We start from the raw sequence: 20,733 nt of genomic DNA, 5'->3' as shown, positions 1-20,733 counted from the left end.
CCTAGATGACAGTCCCTCACACCTCACAGATGTGCCCAGAGGCTGTCTCCTATGTGACTCTAGATCCGGCAAGGGACCAACACTAATGTCACAGGAGCTTCAATTTACACTTGTGTGCGTGTTAGGTAGGTAGTCACCGCCAAACTAACCACTTCATTCCACATCTGTTTATTTTTATTTTATGGGTAGGAGTGGTTTTTTTTTCTTCATGCATGTATATGCACCATATGCAAGCAGGTGCCAGAGAGGGCACTATATTCTTTGGAACTGGAGTTACATGCAGTTGCCCACCAGCGTTGGGTGCTGGGAACCAAACCTGGGTCCTCTACACAAGCAGCCAGTGCTACCCGCTGGACCATCTCTCCAGTCCTGCACTGGTTGTTCTGCTTTTTGTTTTTGTTTTTTAGCAAATAAAAGAACTAGCATTCGTTTCCTGAAGCAGAAAAGACAAAGTCACCTGCCCCAGGTGACTACCACCCTTTCACCGCTGATTTTGGCCTCAGTATACTACTTAGTCCCTAGAATTCTCACCTCAACTTGATTTCAACTTCCCTAGTGGCCATCCCAGAGGATCAGCTCAAGTCCTGTGGAGCCAAAGACTGTCTAATGGACACAGAGGTCAGCAATAGCACCTACCACCCCTCCCACCATCTAACCTACACACTCCTGGGTATCTTCAACGGTACGTACAGATGCCCAACCTCTAACTGTGGTTCTCCAGCCCGTAAGTGAACTTTGTCCATGGAAAACCCTGCCACACTTACCTGGTCGAAGAGATGCCATGATCACGATGGTGGTTTTCTCAGGGTAGTGCTTGTTCATTGCACTGTGTCTCACCCCTGTGATTTCCCCAAATTAATTTGTGATAGTGGGGGACTACGTCTGTGCTTGCTTTAATAAACAAAGCAAAAAACCCCAGCCAATTGTAGGACTGGGCCAATCTCAATGGCTGATCTCTAAAAGCAAACTCAGCGGCCAATGTTGCCCAACCAAGCTACCTGTGGCCGTGCAATATGGGGGTACACAGATCTAAAATGAGGGCGTGGGTAGAAAAGGGAGTAAAAAGGGGGAGCCAGGGAGGCACTCCAAGTAACTTCTGTCTTCCTGCTGTCCTTGGTCATCCTCAACCCCTAGACATTTGTTCATCAGATATCCTATTTATATCCACGTGGTGATGGGGACAGCGGGGTCACCAGGCTTGTGGTTACTCAATATCTACCCCCATCCCCTTTCTGCAGTGGGGGACCAGACACCCATGGAAAGCACTGGGCTATAGTGATTGCCCTGTCCCCTTTCCCCCACTTCTAGACAGCCACAGAGAACCTGGGTGTACGAAATGGCGGTGCTCGTCAGCCGAAGTGGCAGGCTTTCTGGTCGGCAGGGTCAGGCAATAGAGAAGTTAGGCTTTGAGCGTCACGTGACCTTGCTGCATCACTCACTGTTGTCTTTGCAGTGGGGGGAAAGGCCACAGGTAGCACTGGTGAATAACTGGAGTCATCAGTGCTGCTCAGTAGAACTTTATATGCCTGGAGAATTCTGTCATCCAAGTAACCGGTCAGCTGGCTTAGATAAGGAGACCATGGCCCAGGCTGGGTGGAGCCATTACCCTATTCTGATACCTGGAAATCTGCTATGAGTCTCTTTTAAGTATGCTGCCATAAACAAATAAGACAGGACTGGGCAGTAATGCCCGAGTACCCTCCCCCTGGGGTGATGGTCTGGGGCTCTGGGAATTGCATTCACAATAAAGTGCTTGGAGTGTGCCTTCAGAATATAGCATCTCAGTTCCATGACACTATTTCATGCCTCCGAAGGCTCAGGGCCACTTGGCATCGGATACACATACCTCTGAGGATGTGACTTCTGACACCAAGCCCCTCCGAACTCACAGGCTTTCCCTGCTTCTTGTTAGAGACCGTGTCCAAACACCCCAAACTTAGAAGTCTTTTGCAGCAGGGTAGGCCATGGAGAAGGAGCCACCCACATCAGTGAGGAAGAGACACAAGTTTTCTACCATTTTACAACAGCCAACATTGGGATGATTGGAAGGACAGAGTGCTTCCCTGTACAGACACCTACCTGTTCATGTAAACGGTCACTGCGATGCTATGGCTCCTCCTTTGAGGCCTTGTGGTTCTTCCACAGAGGAACACAGCTCCAGGCCCCCGACAGGAGATGCCCAGCCTCATAGAACCTAATAAACACAGCTGAAATGGTGCAGTCAGGTGATTCAGGAAGGGTGTTGAGTCAGGAGGGAAAGCCTTGAGGGGATCGGGACTTTCCTGGGTGTAAGTGTGTTAAAGAGGGGATTACTATGATAGGTGCTGAGACAGGTGGGCCACCTCTGCCAACATCTGTGAAGACAGCTGGCTTCGTCAAGCCCACGGCTCAGCAAGGCTGGTCCACAGTTTCACAGGAATGAGCCTCTGAAAGGGAGGGACTGCAGGACCCACGCTCACTGACTGAAGCTCACACGCAGAGTTTGGGCATTTCCATCCCGAGGGAACTACCTTTGTCAGAAAGTGGAATGGCAGTGCTCAGGAGATGTTACAAATGGCACCTCACGTGGCTCAGGGACAGAGGGACCTCTGTGTGTCACAACACCCACATAAACCTGTTTCCTGTACAGGGGATGGAGGGGACCGGAAAACTGCAGTGGGCAGATGGCAAAGACGCACTCAGCTACTCGCTGCGTTTTGGGATTAGAGATGTACAGAATGTTCAGGGTGAAATAGTTTTCGGTTATTATTTTCTTTTTTTCACAGATAACCCATTAATATGGCTCAAAGTACAAATGCATAGAGCACAATTAATAAAAACCCAGACACAGAAATTGGAGTCCAACCTGAAAGCCAGAAAAGCGAAACAGTCAGCCCCTAGCGCTTAGCCTAATCTCTGTCCGAAATGACAACCCTGCCTCCAGGAATCTCAGAATGAGACTGTGTGCGTGAGCTGTCTCCTCCCGTCTTGTATTCCTCTCTAGGGCTGGGATTTAAGATGTGTGTTACCACTGCCTGTAAGGCTGACTCTCCGATCTTCAGGCAGGCTTTATTTATTAAAATACACTGCGTATCATCACAAATGCAGTCAAAGGTCCCAGGACCCGTGGAGCCCTCTGCTGATTGTCCCTCTAAGCCCACCCCTCTCTAAGGCCTGTCCCTAAACAGCACGGGTCTGCTGGGGCCTTCAGCGTGTTTAATGCACAATAGATTTCTATGTCCCCCCTCTTTGACTGACACATAGCTTTGTGCCTTGCTGTGTTTTCCTCTCATCATCTGGTTTGGGGAACTTTTGTTTTTTATCATCTTAAAAAGCGTGTTGTTCCTCTGTAGGTGATGGCAATGCTGACCCACTGTGTGTGGGTGTTGGCAATGCTGACCCACTGTGTGTGGGTGTTGGCAATGCTGACCCACTGTGTGTGGGTGTTGGCAATGCTGACCCACTGTGTGTGGGTGTTGGCAATGCTGACCCACTGTGTGTGGGTGATGATCATTCTGACCCACCGTGTGTGGTTGATGGCTATGCTGACCCACCGTGTGTGGGTGGCTATGCTGACCCACCGTGTGTGGGTGATGGCCTTTCTGACCCTCTGCATGTGGGATATGACCATGCTGACCCACTGTGTGGGTGTTGGCCATGCTGACCCACCATGGCGGACTTTAACTGAAAACTAGTCACAAGTTAATCGTAGCGCTAACACATATGTGGTCAAGTGCAGCTAGTCACTGGTTCTATGACGACTAGCTGTCCATGGAGATGGGGGTGGAATATACATCTGGTCCTCACAGACAAACCTGTCCGTGTGTCCTCACAGGTAGCAGTGCCCTGGCCATCCTGCTGGTGTCCGTGTTTCTGGAGTCTGTGGAAAACAGATTGGCTAGTGAAGGAGAGGCGAGGCCCAGATCGCCACCTCTCTTGTCCACTGTACTCTCGACCTTCACACTGTTTAAAGACAAGCGCTTGTGCCTGCTGATGTTCCTGCCACTGTACAGTGGGCTCCACCAAGGGTTTCTCTATGGAGAGTACACAAAGGTAGGAGAAAGGAGCCCAGGGCTCATACTGTGCACCTGTGATCTACCTAAAGAAAACCGAGAGTGTCCTGAGACCAGTGGCCCAGGGGCCCTCGAGTGGGATCAGGTTCCCGGTCCTATAGCTGCTAAGTCTATGATTTGAGACACCCACCTCTGACTTCTCATCTGAAGGGAGAACTTCCTACCAGCCCGTGTCTTTCCCAAGAAGCACAAAACTGGGGGAAGGTAGCTGTTGCCAGCTGTGTGTAACGCTCGTCCATTCTGCTAAAGCGGGTTTCGAAGGTGTTAAATCCTTGAGCTGCATTGAAATCCCTTCCCACGCCAGCTTCCACACCGTGTAATCCAGCCTAGAAACCTTGCAGCCTGCCGCCCCCTCTTCCACTTATGAACTTTCTTGTGCTCACGGAAGTTCTTTCACGTGAGACAACACAGGCAGTAGGGACACAAAGTGGGCTAGTCTCTATTGGCTGAATCACAACTGCTGTCTTCTGTGGGAGGGCTGACTTCAGGCTCTGTCTTTCTAAGGAATCCTAGAGCTGTGGAGGGAGGGAGCCACCTGTCCTAGAAGTCTTCTCCCTCCTGGGTGGGTGAGAGTCTTTCTCGGTACACTCTGGTTCATGGGGACCCTAGGGCAGAGGCAGGAGGCAGGAGGCAGAGGCGGGAGGCAGGAGGCAGAGGCAGGAGGCAGAGGCAGGAGGCAGAGGCAGAGGCAGAGGCAGAGGCAGGAGGCAGAGGCAGAGGCAGGAGGCAGAGGCAGAGGCAGAGGCAGGAGGCAGAGGCAGAGGCAGGAGGCAGAGGCAGGAGGCAGGAGGCAGAGGCAGAGGCAGAGGCAGGAGGCAGAGGCAGAGGCAGAGGCAGGAGGCAGAGGCAGAGGCAGAGGCAGGAGGCAGAGGCAGGAGGCAGAGGCAGGAGGCAGAGGCAGAGGCAGAGGCAGGAGGCAGAGGCAGAGGCAGAGGCAGGAGGCAGAGGCAGAGGCAGAGGCAGGAGGCAGAGGCAGGAGGCAGAGGCAGAGGCAGAGGCAGAGGCAGAGGCAGGAGGCAGAGGCAGAGGCAGAGGCAGAGGCAGAGGCAGGAGGCAGAGGCAGAGGCAGAGGCAGAGGCAGAGGCAGGAGGCAGAGGCAGAGGCAGAGGCAGAGGCAGGAGGCAGAAGCAGGAGGCAAGAGGCAGAGGCAGCAGGCAGAGGCAGAGGTAGGAGGCAGAGGCAGAGGCAGAGGCAGAGGCAGAGGTAGGAGGCAGAGGCAGAGGCAGAGGTAGGAGGCGGAGGCAGGAGGCAGAAGCAGAGGCAGGAGGCAGAGGCAGAGGCAGAGGTAGGAGGCAGAGGCAGAGGCAGAGGCAGGAGGCAGAGGCAGAGGCAGGAGGCAGGAGGCAGAGGCAGAGGCAGGAGGCAGAGGCAGAGGTAGGAGGCAGAGGCAGAGGCAGAGGCAGGAGGCAGAGGCAGAGGTAGGAGGCAGGAGGCAGAGGTAGGAGGCAGAGGCAGAGGCAGAGGAAGGAGGCAGAGGCAGAGGCAGAGGCAGGAGGCAGGAGGCAGAGGCAGAGGCAGAGGCAGAGGCAGAGGCAGAGGCAGGAGGCAGAGGCAGAGGCAGGAGGCAGAGGCAGAGGCAGAGGCAGAAGGCAGAGGCAGAGGCAGAGGCAGGAGGCAGAGGCAGAGGTAGGAGGCAGAGGCAGAGGCAGGAGGCAGAGGCAGAGGTAGGAGGCAGAGGCAGAGGCAGAGGCAGAGGCAGAGGCAGGAGGCAGGAGGCAGAGGCAGAGGCAGAGGCAGGAGGCAGAGGCAGGAGGCAGAGGCAGAGGCAGAGGCAGGAGGCAGGAGGCAGAGGCAGAGGCAGAGGCAGGAGGCAGAGGCAGGAGGCAGAGGCAGGAGGCAGGAGGCAGAGGCAGAGGCAGAGGCAGAGGCAGGAGGCAGAGGCAGAGGCAGAGGCAGGAGGCAGGAGGCAGAGGCAGAGGCAGAGGCAGGAGGCAGAGGCAGAGGCAGAGGCAGGAGGCAGAGGCAGAGGCAGAGGCAGGAGGCAGAGGCAGAGGCAGAGGCAGAGGCAGGAGGCAGAGGCAGGAGGCAGAGGCAGGAGGCAGAGGCAGAGGCAGAGGCAGGAGGCAGAAGCAGGAGGCAGAGGCAGAGGCAGAGGCAGGAGGCAGAGGCAGAGGTAGGAGGCAGAGGCAGAGGCAGAGGCAGAGGTAGGAGGCAGAGGCAGGAGGCAGAAGCAGAGGCAGGAGGCAGAGGCAGAGGCAGAGGTAGGAGGCAGAGGCAGAGGCAGAGGCAGGAGGCAGAGGCAGGAGGCAGAGGCAGGAGGCAGAGGCAGAGGCAGGAGGCAGAGGCAGAGGCAGAAGGCAGAGGCAGAGGCAGAGGCAGGAGGCAGAGGCAGAGGTAGGAGGCAGAGGCAGAGGCAGGAGGCAGAGGCAGAGGTAGGAGGCAGAGGCAGAGGCAGAGGCAGAGGCAGAGGCAGGAGGCAGGAGGCAGAGGCAGAGGCAGAGGCAGGAGGCAGAGGCAGGAGGCAGAGGCAGAGGCAGAGGCAGGAGGCAGGAGGCAGGAGGCAGGAGGCAGAGGCAGAGGCAGAGGCAGGAGGCAGAGGCAGAGGCAGAGGCAGGAGGCAGAGGCAGAGGCAGAGGCAGGAGGCAGAGGCAGGAGGCAGAGGCAGGAGGCAGAGGCAGAGGCAGAGGCAGAGGCAGGAGGCAGAGGCAGAGGCAGAGGCAGGAGGCAGAGGCAGAGGCAGAGGCAGGAGGCAGAGGCAGGAGGCAGGAGGCAGAGGCAGAGGCAGAGGCAGGAGGCAGAGGCAGAGGCAGAGGCAGAGGCAGAGGCAGGAGGCAGAGGCAGAGGCAGAGGCAGAGGCAGAGGCAGGAGGCAGAGGCAGAGGCAGAGGCAGGAGGCAGAAGCAGGAGGCAAGAGGCAGAGGCAGCAGGCAGAGGCAGAGGTAGGAGGCAGAGGCAGAGGCAGAGGCAGAGGCAGAGGTAGGAGGCAGAGGCAGAGGCAGAGGCAGAGGTAGGAGGCAGAGGCAGGAGGCAGAAGCAGAGGCAGGAGGCAGAGGCAGAGGCAGAGGTAGGAGGCAGAGGCAGAGGCAGAGGCAGGAGGCAGAGGCAGAGGCAGAGGCAGGAGGCAGGAGGCAGAGGCAGAGGCAGGAGGCAGAGGCAGAGGTAGGAGGCAGAGGCAGAGGCAGAGGCAGGAGGCAGAGGCAGAGGTAGGAGGCAGGAGGCAGAGGTAGGAGGCAGAGGCAGAGGCAGAGGAAGGAGGCAGAGGCAGAGGCAGAGGCAGGAGGCAGGAGGCAGAGGCAGAGGCAGAGGCAGAGGCAGGAGGCAGAGGCAGAGGCACGAGGCAGAGGCAGGAGGCAGAGGCAGGAGGCAGAGGCAGGAGGCAGGAGGCAGAGGCAGAGGCAGAGGCAGAGGCAGGAGGCAGAGGCAGAGGCAGGAGGCAGGAGGCAGAGGCAGGAGGCAGAGGCAGGAGGCAGAGGCAGGAGGCAGAGGCAGAGGCAGAGGCAGGAGGCAGAAGCAGGAGGCAGAGGCAGAGGCAGAGGCAGGAGGCAGAGGCAGAGGTAGGAGGCAGAGGCAGAGGCAGAGGCAGAGGCAGGAGGCAGAGGCAGGAGGCAGAAGCAGAGGCAGGAGGCAGAGGCAGAGGCAGAGGTAGGAGGCAGAGGCAGAGGCAGAGGCAGGAGGCAGAGGCAGGAGGCAGAGGCAGGAGGCAGAGGCAGAGGCAGAGGCAGGAGGCAGAGGCAGAGGCAGAAGGCAGAGGCAGAGGCAGAGGCAGGAGGCAGAGGCAGAGGTAGGAGGCAGAGGCAGAGGCAGGAGGCAGAGGCAGAGGTAGGAGGCAGAGGCAGAGGCAGAGGCAGAGGCAGAGGCAGGAGGCAGGAGGCAGAGGCAGAGGCAGAGGCAGGAGGCAGAGGCAGGAGGCAGAGGCAGAGGCAGAGGCAGGAGGCAGGAGGCAGGAGGCAGGAGGCAGAGGCAGAGGCAGAGGCAGGAGGCAGAGGCAGAGGCAGAGGCAGAGGCAGGAGGCAGAGGCAGAGGCAGAGGCAGGAGGCAGAGGCAGGAGGCAGAGGCAGGAGGCAGAGGCAGAGGCAGAGGCAGGAGGCAGAGGCAGAGGCAGAGGCAGGAGGCAGAGGCAGAGGCAGAGGCAGGAGGCAGAGGCAGGAGGCAGGAGGCAGAGGCAGAGGCAGAGGCAGGAGGCAGAGGCAGAGGCAGAGGCAGGAGGCAGAGGCAGGAGGCAGAGGCAGAGGCAGAGGCAGAGGCAGAGGCAGGAGGCAGAGGCAGAGGCAGAGGCAGAGGCAGGAGGCAGAAGCAGGAGGCAAGAGGCAGAGGCAGCAGGCAGAGGCAGAGGTAGGAGGCAGAGGCAGAGGCAGAGGCAGAGGCAGAGGTAGGAGGCAGAGGCAGAGGCAGAGGCAGAGGTAGGAGGCAGAGGCAGGAGGCAGAAGCAGAGGCAGGAGGCAGAGGCAGAGGCAGAGGTAGGAGGCAGAGGCAGAGGCAGAGGCAGGAGGCAGAGGCAGAGGCAGAGGCAGGAGGCAGGAGGCAGAGGCAGAGGCAGGAGGCAGAGGCAGAGGTAGGAGGCAGAGGCAGAGGCAGAGGCAGGAGGCAGAGGCAGAGGTAGGAGGCAGGAGGCAGAGGTAGGAGGCAGAGGCAGAGGCAGAGGAAGGAGGCAGAGGCAGAGGCAGAGGCAGGAGGCAGGAGGCAGAGGCAGAGGCAGAGGCAGAGGCAGGAGGCAGAGGCAGAGGCACGAGGCAGAGGCAGGAGGCAGAGGCAGGAGGCAGAGGCAGGAGGCAGGAGGCAGAGGCAGAGGCAGAGGCAGAGGCAGGAGGCAGAGGCAGAGGCAGAGGCAGGAGGCAGAGGCAGAGGTAGGAGGCAGAGGCAGAGGCAGGAGGCAGAGGCAGAGGTAGGAGGCAGAGGCAGAGGCAGAGGCAGAGGCAGAGGCAGGAGGCAGGAGGCAGAGGCAGAGGCAGAGGCAGGAGGCAGAGGCAGGAGGCAGAGGCAGAGGCAGAGGCAGGAGGCAGGAGGCAGAGGCAGAGGCAGAGGTAGGAGGCAGAGGCAGAGGCAGAGGCAGAGGTAGGAGGCAGAGGCAGGAGGCAGAAGCAGAGGCAGGAGGCAGAGGCAGAGGCAGAGGCAGGAGGCAGAGGCAGAGGTAGGAGGCAGAGGCAGAGGCAGGAGGCAGAGGCAGAGGTAGGAGGCAGAGGCAGAGGCAGAGGCAGAGGCAGAGGCAGGAGGCAGGAGGCAGAGGCAGAGGCAGAGGCAGGAGGCAGAGGCAGGAGGCAGAGGCAGAGGCAGAGGCAGGAGGCAGGAGGCAGAGGCAGAGGCAGAGGCAGGAGGCAGAGGCAGGAGGCAGAGGCAGGAGGCAGGAGGCAGAGGCAGAGGCAGAGGCAGAGGCAGGAGGCAGAGGCAGAGGCAGAGGCAGGAGGCAGGAGGCAGAGGCAGAGGCAGAGGCAGGAGGCAGAGGCAGAGGCAGAGGCAGGAGGCAGAGGCAGAGGCAGAGGCAGAGGCAGGAGGCAGAGGCAGAGGCAGAGGCAGAGGCAGGAGGCAGAGGCAGGAGGCAGAGGCAGGAGGCAGAGGCAGGAGGCAGAGGCAGAGGCAGAGGCAGAGGCAGGAGGCAGAGGCAGAGGCAGAGGCAGAGGCAGGAGGCAGAGGCAGGAGGCAGAGGCAGAGGCAGAGGCAGAGGCAGAGGCAGGAGGCAGAGGCAGAGGCAGAGGCAGAGGCAGGAGGCAGAGGCAGAGGCAGAGGTAGGAGGCAGAGGCAGGAGGCAGAGGCAGGAGGCAGAGGCAGAGGCAGAGGCAGAGGCAGAGGTAGGAGGCAGGAGGCAGAGGCAGAGGCAGAGGCAGGAGGCAGAGGCAGAGGTAGGAGGCAGAGGCAGAGGCAGAGGCAGGAGGCAGGAGGCAGAGGCAGAGGCAGGAGGCAGAGGCAGGAGGCAGAGGCAGAGGCAGGAGGCAGGAGGCAGAGGCAGAGGCAGGAGGCAGAGGCAGGAGGCAGAGGCAGGAGGCAGGAGGCAGAGGCAGAGGCAGAGGCAGAGCCAGAGGCAGGAGGCAGAGGCAGAGGCAGAGGCAGGAGGCAGAGGCAGAGGCAGAGGCACAGGCAGGAGGCAGAGGCAGGAGGCAGAGGCAGGAGGCAGAGGCAGAGGCAGAGGCAGGAGGCAGAGGCAGAGGCAGAGGTAGGAGGCAGAGGCAGGAGGCAGAGGCAGAGGCAGAGGCAGGAGGCAGAGGCAGAGGCAGAGGCAGGAGGCAGGAGGCAGAGGCACAGGCAGGAGGCAGAGGCAGGAGGCAGAGGCAGAGGCAGGAGGCAGGAGGCAGAGGCACAGGCAGGAGGCAGAGGCAGAGGCAGAGGTAGGAGGCAGAGGCAGAGGCAGAGGCAGAGGCAGAGGCAGAGGCAGGAGGCACAGGCAGGAGGCAGGAGGCAGAGGCACAGGCAGGAGGCAGAGGCAGGAGGCAGAGGCAGAGGCAGGAGGCAGGAGGCAGGAGGCACAGGCAGGAGGCAGGAGGCAGAGGCAGAGGCAGGAGGCACAGGCAGGAGGCAGGAGGCAGAGGCAGAGGCAGGAGGCAGGAGGCAGAGGCAGAGGCAGAGGCAGGAGGCAGAGGCAGAGGCAGGAGGCAGAGGCAGAGGCAGGAGGCAGGAGGGAGGAGGCAGAGGCAGAGGCAGGAGGCACAGGCGGGAGGCACAGGCGGGAGGCAGAAGGCAGAGGCAGAGGCAGGAGGCAGAAGCAGGAGGCAGAGGCAGAGGCAGAGGCAGAGGCGGGAGGCAGAAGGCAGAGGCAGGAGGCAGAGGCTGGAGGCAGAGGCAGGAGGCAGGAGGCAGGAGGCAGGCAGGGCAACCCTCCGTCTACCTTTAAGCCTTGCCCCGTCCTCACACAAGGAACATTTTTACCTCACCCTCCAGCCAGGGGTGGTGGTCCTGTCAGCAGGCAGACAGCAGGCATTCAGCTTCACCTGAATTCCCATAAACTGCAGTCATCTCTGGACAAGTGTGCCTTGGGCAATATCTAGGTGTCCTGGATTCATCCAGTAGTACCACCATTTGGAGGGAGCTGATGGTGGAGGGAATCAGTCTTGGGTCTTTATTAAAGAAGGTTAGAGAAGAACCACACCTGACAGCCAAGGAGAGGGGTACCAGCCAGGAAGGTGGGATGGCTCAGGCTCTTAGCACTCAAGGGAAGAATGATGGATGGCTGGGGGGACCCAAGGAGACCGTGTCTTGGCAGCAGCTGAGGGAACGTAAAGGACAGCTTCAGGCACTGCAGCCATGTGCTGGAGGCTGAGGGGCTGAGGCTGTGGATGCAAGATGGGTCAGGGTAGCCTGGAATCACCCCGAGGCCACCTCTGCTTGTTTACCTAGATCACCCCCTGGCCCTGGTCCTGTTCGTGGCCTTTCATGTCCACCTCACTGACTTCTCCATCGTCAGGTGACTCTCTGGAGTCACGCCTCTCATCATGTTCTGCATGTCCTCCTCTTCATCCTCCCTCTTCCTCTGTACCATTGGGCTCTGCAGCCCTCAGCAATGTGCATGGGCCTCCTATTCCATCAGACATCACGTCGTTCCAGCCCCAGCCAGCTATGCCAATGCAGCCAGCCTCCTTGTTCCAACCTTTCATCTAAGTGTCCTTGATTCTGCCAGTAATGGAGCCAAGTGTTGAGGCCGCCCAGTGGCCTCCCTAGCGGTCTATGGAGGGTGCATTTCCCTCACCTGTCCTTAGGCCTAATAGGAAACAATGGGACATGTCAGTGTCTTTGTTAACGCTCTATAAGATAGTGTCTACACCTAGGGTGAAGAATGTGGGAAGGGGTTTGTCCAGATGTCTGTCCATTCTGGTTCAAAGCAGGCTCTCTTCCATATACCAGTGCTGCTCTCCCAGGCTGGGAGCTGCAGTTCCTGGGCCACACCAGCGTGTCAGCTGTCACATGGTAGCTGCAGACTGGAACCACAGCAAGGCCTGTACACGCCAATAATGCAGCTCTGTGCTTCTTCCCAGTCTTACGCCACCTGTGCCCTGGGCATCCATTTCGTGGGCTATGTGATGATCTGTTTCTCGGCTGTCACCTCCCTATGCTCCCTGCTGTACGGGAAGATCTCCAAGTACACGGGCAGGGCAGCACTCTATGTGACGGGTAAGTAGACACTCGGGTCAGCATGTGTGCCATGTAGAGGGCACACAAAGGGCAGTGAGAGCCTCAGAAAGGGAAGCGCTGTAGGCAGCATGAGTCCCCGCCTCCCATGATGCTCTCCTTGTGCCCCCTGACACCCTTTGCCTTCCTCCAACAAGGGGAAGTGTAACCAGCTTTCTTGGACTGCCAGGCCCAAAATTATGACACAGAGACTTCTTGTTAATTCTGAATGCTCAACCTTAGCTTAGGCTTGTCTCTAACTAGCTTTTAAACCTTAATTTAGCCGGTTTCTATTCATCTACATTTTGCCATGGGCCTTTTTACCTGTCTTTCATTTTGCACGTCCTACTTTCTCTGTGTCTGTCTGTCTGGCCAGGTCCCCTTTTCTCTTTTCCCACCAGTCCCATCTGTCCCTCTTCAGCCTGGCTATTGGCCCTGGAGCTTTTTATTAGACCAATCAGGGGCCTTAGGAAAGCAATACATCTTCACATAGTTAAATAATCTGCTCACATGCCTGTGCTACCTCTGCTCGCACACCTGTGCTACCTCTGCTTGCACACCTGTGCTTCGTCTGATCACACACCTGTGCTACCTCTGCTCGCACACCTGCGCTTCGTCTGATCACACACCTGTGCTTCCTTTGCTCACATCTCTGCTCACACATCTCTGCTTCCTCTGCCCACACGCCCATGCTTTCTCTGTACCATCCTGATTCTATGCACTGTATGAAAGCATTAGAAAATCCGCAAGCACATGGGTACAGGACCTGAGGTCCCGGCCATCCCAGGCAGAGGAGACAGCCACCCACGGTCCTGTCTTGTGTCCTCTGACAGGTGCTACCATTCACCTCGTTTGCATTATCATCCTCCTTCTGTGGCGCCCGAACCCAGCCCAGATGCCGGTCTTCTTCATCCTCTCTGGCCTGTGGGGAATGGCAGATGCCGTCTGGCAGACACAGAACAACGGTGAGTGCCCAGCACAGGCTCATGGTGCCTCAGTTTCCCTCGGTAAGCTCTCTTGAGGGTATCAAGGCCAGAAGGCCGTCACTAAGGTGGAAATTAAGGTCTCTGTGTATGTCTAGTTGAAGTCCCCAGTAGAAGGCAACTCTGGGGACAAGGGAAGTGAGAAAGAGACAGCCAGGTCTCAAGGACTGTGTTCTCATGTCTGAGTACACATGATGCAGACGGAGGGGCGGGTGAGACCAGGGGCTCCACACAGCATGGGGTACCCTCGAGTGCTCACAGGTGTGCACAGACAAGGAGCCAGAGGAGGTGATGGCAGGGAGGAACTATAGAGCATCCAGATAGGGACGCGGGATGCTAGCACATGTCACCCTGTTTCCTGTTTCCTTGAGGCCGTAGAAGATGGAGACAGGGACACAGAGAGGAAGATGCCTGTGGGCAGGTTAACGCTCCTGATGACAGTCAGGATCAGAAATGGAGGTGAGAAAGTCCTATAGACACCCGCAGAGCCAGAGATGGGGAGCGTGACCCCTTGACCTTGGAGAACTGACTAGCGGTAGAAAGTTGGAATAACTTATGAAGAAGCCGTGGTAGAAGCCACCTGGGAGAGACCTTTCCCCAGTTAGAGTGTGCGGTCTGGAGGTGAGCAAGACCAGCAAGGCAGGGGCATGACTGGACAGGAGGGCGGCTCGGCTCCAGAATGCTGTCTTACCAGGCCCAGGGGCTGCATAAGGAGGCTCCAAGAGAATCAGCAGGAGGGTCAGTGGTGTGACAACGGGTTATAGGAACCAGAGTGTTTACACTGGATGTGCTGGAAGCTCTCACTTCTACCCTAGAGCAGCAGCTCAGAGGACTTCAAGGGAGGGCATTAGGCGAGAAGGATACGGAATGTCCTGTGGATGGCAGCGGTGCAGGACAGGTGACAGCGTGTGTATTCGGGTGATGGTCATAAATGACATAATGAGGCCAAGGTCAGAACCCTCAGCCCTAAATGCCTAACGGCTTGGATTGTGCCCAAGGGGCAGGAAAGGAAGGGCTCTGTGTCTGGAATCTGAAAGGTCTTGATGAGAGGCCTGAGGGAGCCCTGAGACACATATGGTTCATAAGTTACTCCTTTCCCAGCACAATCAGGCTTAAACACTGGCAACACCTTGAAGTTGGGATGGGAGGCCCAGCCACTCTTTCTGAATCTGCAGGGTGTGGCCGCAGACTGTGGACCCGCATCCTGCAGAGCTTGTTCCTGCTATAATCCCAGTGTGCTATTTACAAGAGCTGGGGGAAATGCCTCAGAGAAATCTAAAACAGTTGGATCCAGAGGGTCTAACTGACTCCATAGTGCGGTTGGCTTTAGTGGAGGCTGAACCAAATGGCCAGTGTGTGCTCGGCTGGGGCTTTCATCTAGTTTTTTGTTTGTTTTTGACCAAAGTCAGTAACTAGGAACAAACAGCTAGACTTTCCATGGGCTGGGACATACTCCTGTTCTTCAGAATATATGGGTTCAGTGTGTGTGTGATCAGAAACTCACTTTAGCTCTTCTCAGAAGTCCAGAATTAAAAGCCAGTAACATGGCAGATCAGCTAGTGACGTTAGCTTATCCAGCCAGCACCGGAGAGAAATCACATCAAATCCCACACAGGCCTAAGAGTTCGCTGAAACACGTGTTGACCCCATCCTCTGTGTGCGGACGACCTTCTGAACTCACTGAATTTTCAAAGCATTTACAAAAGCACAGAAGGCACCTGGATAGACAGCCCGCTTTATCCCGCACTCCAGCACAGTGGAAGCTTAAAATTATCACAGTAAAAACATTCCGTTTTCTTTCTCTCTGAAATATATGCATAATCACTTTACTTCCCCCTTTCTTTATATGGACAGAAAACACCCGGAAAAGCACCTTTGTTAAACTATGAAAATTACCTAAGACCCAATATTTATGATATTATGAGCATTCAAGTTCGGTTAGTGTCTTGGACAATGACTCGGTTGAATAAGGGATGCTAATTTAAAATCACATAATTTCAATCCTTTTGTACAGGTAAGAGTATGATGTTTGTTGTTAAAAGACAAACCAGTTTCTTCAAAAGTGTGTGCTTGCAGCCACCTCAGTGAGGAGTGTTGTTTTGTGCTGAGTTCCTGTAGCTGGCTCCACCCAGCTTCCCACAGCACAACACGCCCACACGGCATCCAGATGGTTGCCTGTCCCTCTTCGATGTGGCAAATGGCATGCAGTTTTGGTCACATCTCAAGAACAGTATCCTGTGGGGCAGGGGAGACGGCACAGTGGACCAGAACACTTGCTCCATGAACAACTCGATGAACCAAGACATTTAGATCTCCAGGTTGGAGCCTGCGTCCCCAGCACTGGGAAAGGGGAACCGAGACAGGAGAATTGCTGACACTTGCTGGCCAGGCAGTCTAGCAGGGAAACCGAAAGGTCACGTTCTGGTGAGAGACCCTGTCTTAGGGAGTAAGATGAGAGTGACTGAGCAAGGTGCCCTCTGATTGCACACACATGCGCATGTACACACAAGGACAGACGTGATGGTATGTTCTCTTCTTATACGTAGACATGAGTGAGCCCCCCCCCCAACTGAGCCACCAGTTTTTAAACCCTTCAGTTTAGTGCTGTGGACTCAAAGACACCGGCTCCTCTGGCTGGGGCTGGGTGCCCCAGGTCTTGGGGGCTTCTGCAGCTTCCCAGTAAATCTGCACTCATCTGTTCATCCAATCTGACCACTGAGGGAGGATGGGTGCCGTTACTATAGCAACCCTCACCTGCCACTGCACTGCATGTAAGACATAGAATGCTCATCTAAAAATACACTCCGCCCCGTTGGCTGCTGAAGGGGCTGATTTCCAAGTTCACAAGGGCACGGAGTCTGACTTCTTAGTGCCCATTTTTCTCCCCAACAGATGAGACGTCTGTCAGTTCACTCAACATCTCCTCACCTGACGACTAGAATCAGGGTCTCGGTCACTTTAGCCTCGAGTGCCCTGCACAGCTGAGGCAGCCAGGTCAGGCTGCTGCTGAGAGCAAAACAATAATTAATTCACAATAGCCTTATGTTTACAGACAAGCTGTAGAGACGGTACCAAGTCTGCATAGAGCCAGGGGAAGCTGGCTGCTATCAGGACATGGGTTCCCTGTGCCTCACAAAGGGTAGATGCCCTGGGATGGTCACCTCCTTGCCATGCCCCCTCACCCATCCGTCTACATACTGCGGGCATGGGTGCCTATTTTCTCATGGACTTTTCCCTTCACTTGTCTGTCTGGTTGTTACCAGTGCGGACAAATGGACAGACATGACTCCTCCCTTCTCTGTCTAGTCATAGCTGATGTGAACACCTCTCCCTCAGGGCTGGTTTGAGGCATTCCTGAAGAGATGGTAGTTGCTCTGCCCAGATCCACAGGTCTTCTGCAAAGGCAGTTCAGGCTATACACCCCAAATCCTTAGCTTCTCAGTTGTCTGGGACGCAGCTTCTGGTGGAGCTGTGTTCACAGAGAGGAAGGGACAGGGCCACTTCTGCTGGTCCAGTTCCCTGATGGATCAGCTTCAGTCTCCGTAGTTATCAGTTCTAGATTTATGACTCTCCTGCCCTGGGGCCCTCCATCTAGTATGTCTCTACACTGGGTCCTCCATCCTAGGATCCTTCCATGTTGAGTCTTTCTACCCAAGATATTTCATTCTGGGGACCCCATCCCGTGTCATGGCATTCTTTATCCTGGGTCCTCTGTCTTAGGGTCCTCCCTCCTGGCCCATTATGGGAAGCCAAGCAGGATTTCTAGGGGCAGTGCTTCTAGGATTCAGACATTATGCTGGCCCCTGTCACCTGGCAGGATGCACCCAGGGTCCTGCTATGTCACTATGTAGTCTATATGCAGGTGCAAAGGTCCCTTTAAGAGACAAGCTCCACCTACTCTCTCTCTCTCTCTCTCTCTCTCTCTCTCTCTCTCTCTCTCTCCCATTTCTCTGCCCCTATAAACTTCCTTCCAGTGTAAGCTCTGTCTGAAGGCATCTTTGTTCCCTGCCACGAAATCCACGGTCCCACCTCATCCTGGCATGTCGTTACACATACAGGGACTGAGGGTGGTCTTGGTGAAGGGGAGTTGTGTGAGTAGGAGCTGGCACAGCCATCTGGGGTGTGGACAGACCACAGCAAGTCACCAGGGCCTGCCATTTCCTCATCAATCCCTCCCCAGTGCACCTGCCACTCAGCCATGTTATCCATGTTATGCAATGGGATTCTTGCAGCTCTCATCCAGATTTATCAAAAATGCCCTGTCCAAAACAGGAAGCAAAAGTGACTTCATTCAGAAGCAGAAAAGCATCGGGCTGTGCGAGTTTTGAGTTTGCTGTAACCAATAAAAATTACCATAGGCTGGGGAGTACAATAAACATGGCTTCTCTCACTGTTCCCTCTGCCAGACCCCTGCTCAGGAGGTCTCAGGAGTGCACACATACACACATGTACAGAGGTGCTGTGTGACTATTTAAAATAGGAAATAAGAGACTGCTGAGGACATTAAAAAGGTAAGAGTCATACTAGGTGTGATGGTGCACACCTTCAATCCTAGCACTCAGGAGGCAGAGGCAGGCAGATCTCTGTGAGTTCAAGGCCAGCCTGGTCTAAAAAGCAAGTTTCATGACAGTCAAGGCTGCATAGAAGAACCCAGTCTCAAAAGACAAAAATTAATCACACACCTTTAATCCCAGCACTTGGGAGGCAGAGGCAGGCAGAACTCTGTGAGTTTGAGGCCAGCCTGGTCTACAGAGTGAGTTCCAGGACAGCCAGGATTGTTTTGCTGAGTAACCCTGTCTCAAAATAATAATAATAATAATAATAAAAGTCACAGAACTAGTAATAAAGGCTTAGGAACTTTCAAGTGGCACTGACTTTGCTTCTAAACACTGGGCAGTGGGCATCACCTGCGAGGCTACTACTGTCGCGTGTTGGCGGCATACCCTTGAAAGGACAAATATGGGCTCCTGTGAATATAACTCATTACCCTTTGGTCCTGGGGACAGATGAGGAGCTCCACCTGGTCTTACACTGTGAGGGTGAAAGAAACTCCATTTATGCCAGGCATCCATGCTGGTACCCACCAGCCATTTGTCTCTGACTCCAGCCCCTGGAAGATAAGTTCCCAGTAACCTTGACTCAGTGACCGCCACCCAAAACTGTACAGCCGTGACGATCTACTTGCTACAAGACTAATTGCTTTTTTGCTTCTGTAACTTGCTTATGCAGACACCCAAGGATTGTTCTCAGCTGCCTTAACCCCTTCGCTTCTCAGATCAGCCTGGTTTTTGCTGGCTTGCATAGATACGGGGTCTTCTTGTGCCCTTCCATTCCTCCCTTAGCTCTCCTCCTCACGGCAGTCTCAAATTTGGCGCAGAAATGGTTTACCCTGCCAGAAGCTAATCAATAAATCTTTTAACCATTGTTGGGTTGAGTCTATGATCTTTTCCATGGGGTCACAAACTCCACAACGACACACCCTGAACTCTTTCTTTATCCTTAGAGGCGGCCAGCTCCCTCCAGCAGCGACTGCTCTGCGTCTCCATGTTCCCTCTCCTGTGCTGCCCACTGCTGGAGGCCTCACCTAACTGTCAGCACAATTATGTGCTATTTTGTTTTTATGAAAAAAATCCAGATTTTTTCTTTCAAGAAAGCTGGCAGTGGCAAAGTCTCTGTATCAGGATTATTTTAATGGACCGCGTTGTGTGTCTCTGTGCTTATTGGTGGTGTATGTGTGTGCACGTGTTTTGTGTATGTATGTGATATCTGTACGGATGCACATGTGTGCATGTGTGTGCACGTGTTTTGTGTATGTATGTGATATCTGTACGAATGCACACGTGTGCATGTGTGTGCACGTGTTTTGTGTATGTGTGTGATATCTGTGTACGGATGCACATGTGTGCATGTGTGTGCACGTGTTTTGTGTATGTATGTGATATCTGTGTACGGATGCACACGTGTGCATGTGGAGGTCAACACTGTCTTAGTCACTCTCTATCTATCTTAATATTTGAGACAGTATCTCAAAAATTCAGCTGGGTGAGCTGGCTAGCAAGCCCCAGAAATCCTCCCTTCTGTCTCCCAGGACTAGGATTATAGGGCAGTGTCTGGCATTTTCTGCAGATACTGGGAGCCTGGGCTCAGACTCTCCCACAGGCCCGAGTCCTGTTTGGCATCTTATACAACCTTTTCACTCTCGTCTCTCCTCCACAGCTCTGTATGGCGTCCTGTTTGAGAAGAAAAAGGAAGCTGCCTTTGCGAACTACCGCCTTGGGGAAGCCTTGGGGTTCGTCATCGCCTTTGGGTATAGCTCGTTCCTGTGTGTGAGGACCAAGCTCTATATTCTCTTGGGTATCTTGAGCCTGACCATCACGACTTACGGGACTGTTGAGTACCTGGAATCCAGGGCTGCTGGCAAGGCCCCTCCTGCAGGAGAGAAAAGCGAGGCAGGAAAAGAAAAAATGAAGACAGAGATATGAGTTCAGCCAAGCCATGGCCAAAACTTCAGCCCAGGTCGGCAGAGGAGGTCTGTATGGCAGCACTCAGTAGGTAGACACCCGCAAACTGTTTCAGCAATATCTGGACATTCTGGAGAGTATTTTTTTTATGGATTTTTCTCAACTTGACAAATTTCCAGTCCATTTTTCTACTCGCAGAGATCAAGGGTATATATGTAACGGGCTGGGAACATAGCGTAGCGCTGGGGTGCTTGCTCAGCACGCGAAAGGCCATGTGTTCAGTCCCCACTACCACAAAAAGAAGGCAACACCTGTTCAGGGGCAGAGGAGATGGCTCAGTCCGTACAGTACTTTCCAGGCCAAGCATGCAGACACCAGCTTGATCCCCGACACACGTTAAAAAACAAAGGCAGGGATTGGTAATGGCAATGCACACTTGCCATTGTGAGTTCTAAACTGGGGAGGCAGAGGCAGAGAGGTCCATGGAGCTCATTGGTTCTTCAGGCTAGCCAGACCCATGAGCTCCAGGTCCAGTGAAAACCTTACTGAGATTAACAGAAACTGGGGTCACCTAATGTCAACCTCTGGCCTATATACACTACACACACACACACACACACACACACACACACACAACATCACATCACATCACATATACACACACTGGCACCAAACACACACACACACACCACACAGACAGACCCACACACTACACGGAAGTATCTGTTATAGATATTAAATGAAACATCAAAAATTTCCAGAGTAGGTTTACCTTAGTTTTTGCTGTTGCGTTTAATAGTTGAAAGAACCGTACTCTTACAAACACCATAATTTTACAAACGGGTCAACATCTAATGCCACAGATTTTACAAATGGACACAAAAGCCAACTGAACAAAGCTCACAGGGGTTAGCCACTCCGCAGCGCGTGCCTCTTGAAATTCCCTGGGGGCTTCTCTAAATAAAAGTAGTTTATGCCTCTGTTTCCTGCCTAAATATGTGTTCTAAACACTCACATGTATCTCTCTCTCTCTCCCTCTCTCTCTCACACACACACTCATACACACACACACTCACACACCACATGCACACACGCATGAGCGCACACGTGCACACACATGCGGGCTTGCCATGTCAGGATTATGCATGTTAGAGGCCATTGGAAGAATTTCAAATGGGATGCTTGATGTTCAGTTATCACCGTTGTG

At 55.3% G+C, this 20,733-nt stretch overlaps 1 protein-coding gene across 1 annotated transcript in view; it reads left to right on the top strand.

The window, feature by feature from the left end:
• The window catches only part of Unc93a (unc-93 homolog A), a 35,149-nt gene extending 14,640 nt beyond the window's left edge, over window positions 1-20,509 (top strand). Inside the window, exons 6-10 of the mRNA XM_075959311.1 lie at window positions 557-682; window positions 3,815-4,032; window positions 11,950-12,085; window positions 12,916-13,047; window positions 19,282-20,509. Of these exons, the coding sequence (XP_075815426.1) occupies window positions 557-682; window positions 3,815-4,032; window positions 11,950-12,085; window positions 12,916-13,047; window positions 19,282-19,547 (878 nt within the window). The 3' untranslated portion in view covers window positions 19,548-20,509. The remainder of the gene's footprint in view (window positions 1-556; window positions 683-3,814; window positions 4,033-11,949; window positions 12,086-12,915; window positions 13,048-19,281) is intronic.
• Window positions 20,510-20,733: the final 224 nt, after the last annotated feature.

The sequence above is a fragment of the Microtus pennsylvanicus genome, chromosome 1 (assembly GCF_037038515.1).
Source record: "Microtus pennsylvanicus isolate mMicPen1 chromosome 1, mMicPen1.hap1, whole genome shotgun sequence".
NCBI classification, from domain to species: Eukaryota; Metazoa; Chordata; class Mammalia; order Rodentia; family Cricetidae; genus Microtus; species Microtus pennsylvanicus.
Note: the sequence above shows the minus strand (reverse complement) of the source record. Positions and strands in the feature narration are given on the sequence as shown.